The sequence below is a fragment of the Neovison vison genome, chromosome 5 (genome assembly GCF_020171115.1).
Source record: "Neovison vison isolate M4711 chromosome 5, ASM_NN_V1, whole genome shotgun sequence".
Taxonomy (NCBI): Eukaryota; Metazoa; Chordata; class Mammalia; order Carnivora; family Mustelidae; genus Neogale; species Neogale vison.
Window position 1 is genome coordinate 166,783,895 of NC_058095.1, and position 8,037 is coordinate 166,791,931.

General features: G+C 65.5%; 1 protein-coding gene across 1 annotated transcript in view; it reads left to right on the plus strand.

Moving 5' to 3' along the window:
* Nucleotides 1-7,825, plus strand: part of TMEM255B (transmembrane protein 255B) — a 36,778-nt gene extending 28,953 nt beyond the window's left edge. The window contains exons 8-12 of the mRNA XM_044250315.1: nucleotides 2,151-2,294; nucleotides 4,006-4,143; nucleotides 5,968-6,075; nucleotides 7,418-7,476; nucleotides 7,591-7,825. Of these exons, the coding sequence (XP_044106250.1) occupies nucleotides 2,151-2,294; nucleotides 4,006-4,143; nucleotides 5,968-6,075; nucleotides 7,418-7,476; nucleotides 7,591-7,825 (684 nt within the window). The remainder of the gene's footprint in view (nucleotides 1-2,150; nucleotides 2,295-4,005; nucleotides 4,144-5,967; nucleotides 6,076-7,417; nucleotides 7,477-7,590) is intronic.
* Nucleotides 7,826-8,037: the final 212 nt, after the last annotated feature.

The following is an 8,037-nucleotide window of genomic DNA, read 5'->3' on the forward strand; positions in this document are numbered from 1 at the left end:
TGCCCCAAACCACGCGAGATGGAGGGGCCATTGGACCTGCCCTGGTCAGTTCACCCCCTACCCCCTGCACAGGGAGCCCCGAGCCTCCTGCCTCATACCCAGGGCTTGGGTCTGTACTTGCCCAGGTGGATGGGGCTTTAGGGCTGGGCACCCCAGCCGGCCCCAACCGAGCCGCCCCGCCGAGCCTCCCCGCCGAGCCTCCCCGCGGGCAGCACCCTGCCCTGCTTTTCTCTGCACGGGCAGCAGCTGGCCCTCGCCCTGCCTTCCCCCCGAGAGCAGCGCGCGCAACCCCTTCCTGAAGCTGGTCGCGGACTCCAGACAGCGCCCGGCCCCCACTTAAGTTGGGGAGGCGAGTGTGAGCACACACTCCAGCCCCCACAGGCCCCCCCGCGAGCGTCCGCAGCCGGTGCCTCCCGAGTGCTCTGGGGATTCGGTCATGGCCATTTTCAGGGGCCGAGTCCGCAGTGAAATGGCCGGACCGTTCTACCGGGGGGAATGTCGGCCAAGGCCACAGGGCCGGCCGCAGCCTCACGCTGGACGGTTTTCTCTCTCAGAACCAAAGTCTCGGGTCTTTTAAGAGAGAAGGAAAGTGATTCCTAACCGTTCACACCTACTGAGTACCTACACCTAATGGATTTTTTAATTTAAAGACCATCTTTAGGAATAAAGCCACTTCCTTAGACCGCCAGACGCTCGGCCCGGGCGCAGGGAGGCAGGGGTGAGACTTGGGGCTGCGGGAGGGTCCCCGGGGCAGGGAAGCCTCGTCTAACCCAGTCCATGTGAGGAAGATACGAGTCCTCATGCTGGCGGCTGGCCCTGGTGACCCGATGCCGGGTGGGCAGGGGCAGGGACAGAGGCCTGAGCCAGATGGGGCTCCTGGGGTCCCCAGCAGAGCGGAGCTGCCCAAGGCGACATGTTTTGCTCCTTCGTGGGAGACCCCAAGCCTGCTCATCCCTCCAAACCCCAAAATGGCGCAAGCACAGAGTCGGGCCCTGCGGTAAGGCCCCCGGGCCGCGGGATGTAGCTGTTCCCTCCGGCCGGGTGGCTCCCCCCCCACACCAGGTCTCACGTCTGGAGGTGCCCCTCACGGACCTCCGTGAACCTGGCTCCAGTCCCCCAGGATGGCGGGGAGCTCAGCCCTGCGCCCGCAGGAGATGCTCAGCAGGGTACGGCCGTGACCGTGGCAGGGGAGCTGTGGGCCATGACCGTGGTCTCCCCCGCAGCTCCCCGTCCTCTCTCCCAGCACCCTTGGTTGCCCCTCGGAGTGCCCAGAGGCCGCCCGGGACAGGGGCCCAGGAGATGACAGGTGGGTCCTTCTTCCGAGGACATGCCCGTGCAGGCAGATGTGGGTGTGCTCGTGGCTGCCCGCGTTGCCTCCCCCTCTGCTGCTGCCCCACTCCCCCACTGCTCAGGACCCCGTCTCCCCTTCCCTTCAGTGGGCAGCCACGCGTCTTCAGACCCTCCCTCTCTGCCTCCGAGGCCCCTCCCCGACACGGCAGGGCCTGCCCTGTGGTGTCCTTGGGGGAATCCAGATCTGTCCTCGTAGAGAGGGAGGCCCCTCTAGTCTAGAGCCCCCCTCTGGGGAGGGCTCCATCCCGCGGCCCCTCGCGGGGGGACAGATGGGTGGCCCAAGTCCTGTTTCCCTTTGGAGAGGTGGCGTCACCTGGTGAGCTCACAGGAGCAGGTCCTGGAAGGGCTTTGGTGCTCTTTGCCCTTTTCCAGAAATCCCTGCAACCGGGGGCTGTGGTCTCTGCCGCAGGGGTTTTAAGATTTATTATTTTTGTGGGGGCGAGAGTGTGCACATGGGGAGGGGCAGAGGGAGAGAATCCCAAGCAGACTCCTCACTGAGCGCGGAGCCTGACGCGGGGCTCATGCCGCCACCCCGAGACCATGACCTGAGTTGACCTCCAGAGTGGGACACTAACTGACACAGAAACGCCAAAGAGACCCTGGCACAGCCTGGCGTGTCGGCAGGTCCCTGAGACAGACAGAAAATAAAAAGCAACAATAAGCCCTGCTCTGAGGGGTTTAGTTCTGGCTCGAGAGTGACTTCTCCCTTGCAGGCGTCAGAGGAGGGTAGCGGGGGACAGGGCTCTGCAGGCCGTTGGCTTGGAGCCCAGGGTGGCTGACACATGTCCGTTCTGTGGCAGGTCCCCCTGTCCCAGCTGGCTTACGGCCCGTCTGCTCCACCTCAGACCCTCTACGACCCTGCCCAGCAGATCCTGGCCTACGCGGGCTTCTGCCCGGCACCTGTGGCCCTCCCCACCTGCTCGTCCTACCCTCTGCCTCTCCAGGTAGGCCCAGCGTTGCCCGGGCGAAGCCAGGGCGCTCTCATCATGGGTGGCGGTCGCCCACAACAGCCCTGGTCAGATGGGGCACGAATGGGAGCTCAGGGGGAGGAAAGAGGGGCCCCACGGCCTCCCCTCCCCCAGTTTGGTTACAGGGTAGCAGACCAAGGGGCTGGGGGATGATGGAGGGAAGCGTGGCAGACATCTCCAGACCCTTCCACATTCCAGGCCTTTGCTGCGTGCGGCCCTGGTATGTGCCGTTGTCCAGACTGGGAGCCTTTTCTGACCCGGGTCTGGGTCCCTCGGAAGTTCGCCTCGGAGGCCTGGCCAGGAGCCTGGGGCCTGTGAGCTACTCTTCCGGGGAAACCGCAGAGCTTGCCCTCAGCCATGCCCTGCCCACGGCAGCGGCCACCTCATAGGGCCAGCGCAGTAGGACACACGGGCCTGGGGACCCTTGTGGGCTGTCTGGTGGGGCTGAGACCTCGCTCCTGGAGTGGCGCCGGCCCCCAGTCCTGGCTTCAGCTTCTCCGTGTCAGCACAGCTCCGTCTAGGGCCTGGGGGAGCCACACACCACCCTGGCTGGTGCCCGGGTGCGTCCGTGAGGTGCAGAGGGGCTTCCCCAGTACAGCAGCATGAGGGGCTGGGAGCAGGTGCGGGAGGCACTCGGGAGCCCAGGACACGGGGCGCGGCATGCCGGGGAAGGCTGTCGCCCGCAGTCGGCCAGGGGAGGGCAGCTGGGTGTGCGCGGAGTGTGCTCAGGCGTCCTGGCCCGGTGCCACCTCCCCTCGCCTGGAAAATGAGGCTAGCGGCTGAGCTCCCTGGGGAGGGCGGGGCCTCCAGTTCCCGGAGGGGACCCGCCACGGACGTCTCCATGGGGCTGTGCCGAGGGAGGCCTCCCCCTTCCCGGGAAGCGTGGACCAGGCCCCTGTGTGGACACCGGCTCCTGGTCCCGTGGGGTCCATGGGTGTGAGGCCCCTTCGAGCAGCCAGTCCCCAAGCGGGTCTTGCCCACCTCCGTGACAGGGGAAGAGCGATCCCCTGCCCCGCTCAGCCCCAAGGGCGGGACATCCCACGTCCCTGGGCCTCCCCGCCAGCCCGGCGGCCCGGCAGCCTCGCCTCCCTAGAGCGGCAGCACGTCTGCCTCCGGGCACCCTCAGGCCCCACCACGGGGAGGACGACATCCCTTGCCCGTGGCCTGCGTCCTAAGGGCCGTGCTGTGCTTCTCCTCCCTTCAGTTTGCCAAGCCCAGACTGAGACCCACCGCTGCAGGGAGCCTGCGTCCGTAGCTCGTGGGCCGCCTTCGGGGACAGACTCTGGTGCAGGCACGTGGAGCTGAGTGCCGGCCGGATGGGCCCGGTGGTCGCTCACTCATCCGCTCTGGGTCGGGGGAGGCCTGTCCCCCAGGGCTGGGCCCCGCATCCCATCTGACGCCTCGCACAAGCTTGGCCGTGCGGACGGGTGCACCCCAAGGGCCGGCCCAGACTCGTCCTGGGCACCCGCCGGTCCTCGGAGGTGGGCGTTGTGGGGGGCTCTTCGGAGTCTGGGTCCTGAGCCCGGGGCCCTGGGCGGATGTCCGGGTCACAGTGCGTCTCCTCGGGAGATGTGATCCCTGTAGGGCCCGGCATGGTGGTGGCCCGCGTGTCCACCCCATTCCATCCTTGGCCACCGCTGGAGCCTCTGGCTTGTCCGAACACAGATGCCCCCTCTTAGGCCCCCAGGGCAGGCCTGGACTTTCCTCCCTGGGCCTCCTCGGCCGCTCTGACCAGCGTGTGCAGGAGCGGCGTCATCGACGCACAGACCGTCGGATCGTGATGGCTGGGGGGGCGGCCCGCGTCTCCTGCGAGAGGTTGGAACTGGTCCGTGCTCCCATGACCAACAGCGCGGGAAGGGGGGCGGGTCGAAGTGCTGTCACTGGCAGCAAATTACCCCGGAGAGCGGAGAGCGGATGGCAGGCGGGGGCTATCTGAGCCGTTCGCTGAAAGACAGACCTTAAAGGGGACCCAGCTTCCCTGCTCCCAGTGGCCGCCCAGTCAGGACACGCAGGAGGGCTCGGCGTCCTGACAGGCGCGAGCGGATGGAAGCAGAAGTCCGGCAGCGGCCCAAGAGCGAGCGGTGTCTCGTGTCCTCTCCCTGCGGGGCCACCTGTGGGGGCAGCGCTGTCCCGGGGACAGCCTGGTCACCAGAGGTTTCCCTCCTGATTCACGGCAGTTTTCCTCGTGGCCTGTGGTGGTTTAACCTGCAGCTCATGGGGGTCCACTCCGTGGCCTCCGGCCCCTGACTTTGGGGGGAGAGCCGGCGGACACGCGTGGCGACAGGAGCTCCCCACGGACCGGAGACAATGTTCTCTGGAAGTCTGGTTTGTCCCCCAAGGTCAGAAGGGAGAAACGGGTGGGCAGGGCCCAGGCCATCGGACTCCGAAGCCCGTGCTGGTGGCTCCGCGCGGCCGGGCCCTCGGGTTCAGCCGCGGCTTGTGAGGAAGTTCCCCTTTGAGAGCGCTGAGGCCCCTGGGCCTGCTCGGTGGGGAGGGTCCCCGGCGCCCAGGAGGGTCGCGCCGGCCTCTCAGGGCCCCGGACGCGTGGCGGGGGCAGAGCGAAGGGATCGCGGCGCCGGCAGGAGCCCGGAGCCCCCGAACACGGCGCACCTCCCGGCGGGACCGTCACGCGCTTAGACACCGCGTTAAAGGAGGCGTTTTTAACCGTTCGAACGTGCGGGGAAGGAGTTTAAGAGGTTGTTGGCAGGTGGAGAAAGACTGGAAATTGGTTGATTTAAAATCCGCGCCCAAACCAGCATTTTCCTTCTCAGAATCACTTTTACTCGAGTCTGCGTGTGTCAGTGTCTCCCAGGGAAACAGATCCCACGGGACGTGTGCACGCGTGCCACGATGCAGAGACGGCTGCACAGAGACCGAGACACAGACACGGAGACACAGAGAGAGACGGAGACAGAGACAGAGAGACAGAGGAAGAGATATGGAGAGAGAGACAGCGAGATGGAGAGAGACAGAGGCAGAGGCAGAGACAAAAAGACGGAGACAGGAGGAGGATGGATCCCGGAGCCTCCAGGCAGCACAGATGAGGCTGCAGACCCGGGAAGAACGGCTCTTGAGGGCCCAGTCGTTCTCGAGGCTGAGCCCCCTTCCCTGGGTACTCGGTCTTTCCTCGCAAGCCCTTCAGGGACGGGGCTGGTGTGTGTGTCAGTCGCATCTAGAAAACACCTTCATATCCACACCCAGGCCTGTCCGAGTGGACACATGAGACTAACCACTGAGCTGTATTGAAAATGCTGATGTCTTAATTTTCCCTGAAACTATGAAATGCTGGGGGAACCCAGAGGACCCCTCCACCCCCGATGCTCTGGGTGGCCTCTTCCTTGGACACGTCTGCACTTTGGGGCCGGACTCGCACACAGCAGGCACACGGCGAGAAGCTGGGTTTCCAGGGGTGGGAGTCTCGGCAGGCGCCACACGTGCCACAGGTGTGCAGGGGAGGCCCCCGCGGACCAAGTGGGCCCCGTTCCGGCCACGCCGGTGTGGTCTGATCGAGGAGTGTGGGTCAGGTGGGTGGCCCCGGTGCAGGGGAGCCCGGGCCCCAGGAGGGCTCTCGCTGGGGTGCTGTCATGCTTGCGCGGACTGTGCAGGGCTGGACCCTCCGCTGACCCAGAACACATTCTGTCCCTTGCAGCTCTGCGGCCGCTTCCCCGCCTCGACTCCCAGGGACCCCCCTGTGTCCGAGGACGCGCAGCCTCCCAATGCCCCACCTCTCTGTGTGCCAGCCCGCTTCCTCCCCGGGGTGAAGCCTCCGGCCGCGCTCCCTGACTCATGGGGGTGGATGGAAAATTAACTTAGTTTCGGTTTCTTAAAAAACAAAGCAGCCTCTGCAAACCCTGCTTCTGTGGCCAAACTCCCAGAGACATCGGGAGAATGTTCTGAGGTCTGCGCCTTCTTTCCCTCCTGGGCACATATGTGGGCAAAGAGGCCAAGACCAGCGGTGGGACAGAGCCCCAGGCGCCCAAGGCCCCAGGCAGCACCTCTGCTCGGCTGCCTCGCCCAGAGCGGACGCCAGACACTGAACAGATCCAGCGCTCCTGGCCGGAGCCCCTCGGTCTGCCGTCACTTCCTGAACAAAAGTCACTCCTCCCCATCTCCCGCGCGAGCCTGTTCTTCCTATTCTGCAAGGGGAATATGACCCCGTGTGCCCCCTGCGAGGGTCATGTTTTAAGGAGAGGTGCTGTATGTGTACATACCCACACCTGTGACCCCAGGACGCGTGCCCTGCTCAGTGCCCTCTCTCGGCGGCTACTTGCTGGGGATGAAGCGACGCTTTGGCTCAGACATCAGACGCTGCTCGTGAGGTGCGTGCGTTCCCCGAGGTCTGCCTCCTTCCTAACCTGCCATCACACCTGCAAAAACACTTGCTATCTGAGGCTGCGGGCTTCCTACCCAGGGCTGCCGGCGGCCGTCTCTCATGGATGGTTCTAGAGGCTGCCCGGTCTGTTCTGCAGGAAGCTCCATAGCCACCCCCCCTGCCGCAGGGCAGATCTCTAGACCCCGTCTCTCTGCTGCAAGTGGGTGGCTTCTGAGGATTCAGCTAGAGCCTGGGGGGCAGCTCGGCCTCCCGCAGACCCACCGCCACTGACCCAGGCACACCTGGAGCCCTTGGTGGGCACCCACCTGGGCAGTGATCAGCCCTGGTTGAGTGACAGGCCAGAGTCCTAAACTAGTCCCGGATCATGGTTGGGGGTAGAGTTAAGGTGGGGTGAGGAGGGGCGTTGGGAGGCGGAGAAAAGAAGGCAGGCAAGCAGACACAGCTTCCTGCTCCCTCTGCTGGCGCGGAGGCAGGTCCAACAGGCCCCGTTCTCGGGCGCTGGAAGGCCTCAGTTTTCTGGGCACCACGAATGCTCTCTCTGCAGAGGGTGAGCGCGTTCCCCTGTGGGGGCCGTCGCTGGAATACAGGACACAGGAGGCCGCGGGTCCAGCTAACCGACGTCAGGAAGGCCCTTTGTCACAGACGAGGAAGCCACTGGTCTAGCAGATGCCTTCCGTCCCGGCAGGGGCATCGAGCTGAATTCACACTCTGAGCCCAGACGGTCCGGCCGCCCAGCCGGGGCCTGCACGTGGCTTCCTCTCCACAGGCTCCAGGTTTGCAGCCCGGAAGCAACGGCACATTTGTCCGGAGGAAATCCCTCCTATGGTACAGGGCTGCGAACAGGGGACACAGAGGCCTCTGAGGAGGCCGTGCTGGGGTGAGGGGCCTGGGGCACCTCCGTGTGCGGCTCCCGCTTCGGGGACCCCACAACCCCCTCAGGGGCCTGGAGCTAAGGAACCAGCACAGCGTGGCTGAGGCCGTTGGTCCCGCCAAGCCGAGGGGCCGGATCCCTTCCCTGAGCTCGCTGTCCCGTGGGGTCTGGACGGGGAAGAGGGGCCAGCTCTGGGGCCTCCAGGCTGTGCCCCAGACCCCCGCCGGCCTGCAGGGAGCAACCTGCTTCCTCCCAGGCTTGGGGCTGCCCCTCACAGGGCCCAGCCTGACGGAGAGCCGCTGACAGCCGCCGGTGCTGGGAACCGCGCCACCGATCGCCGAAGGCAGCCAGATGCCAAGACCCGGGGACAGCTTTGACCTCGGCACCCACCCCAGGGTCAGAGGCACACAGCAGTGTCTGTGTTTCCCAAGACTGTTGACACCAGCGTCACCCAAAGGCACTTCTATGTGCCCTGGGAGCCCAGAACTGATAAAGATATTAGACTCCCAGGCCAA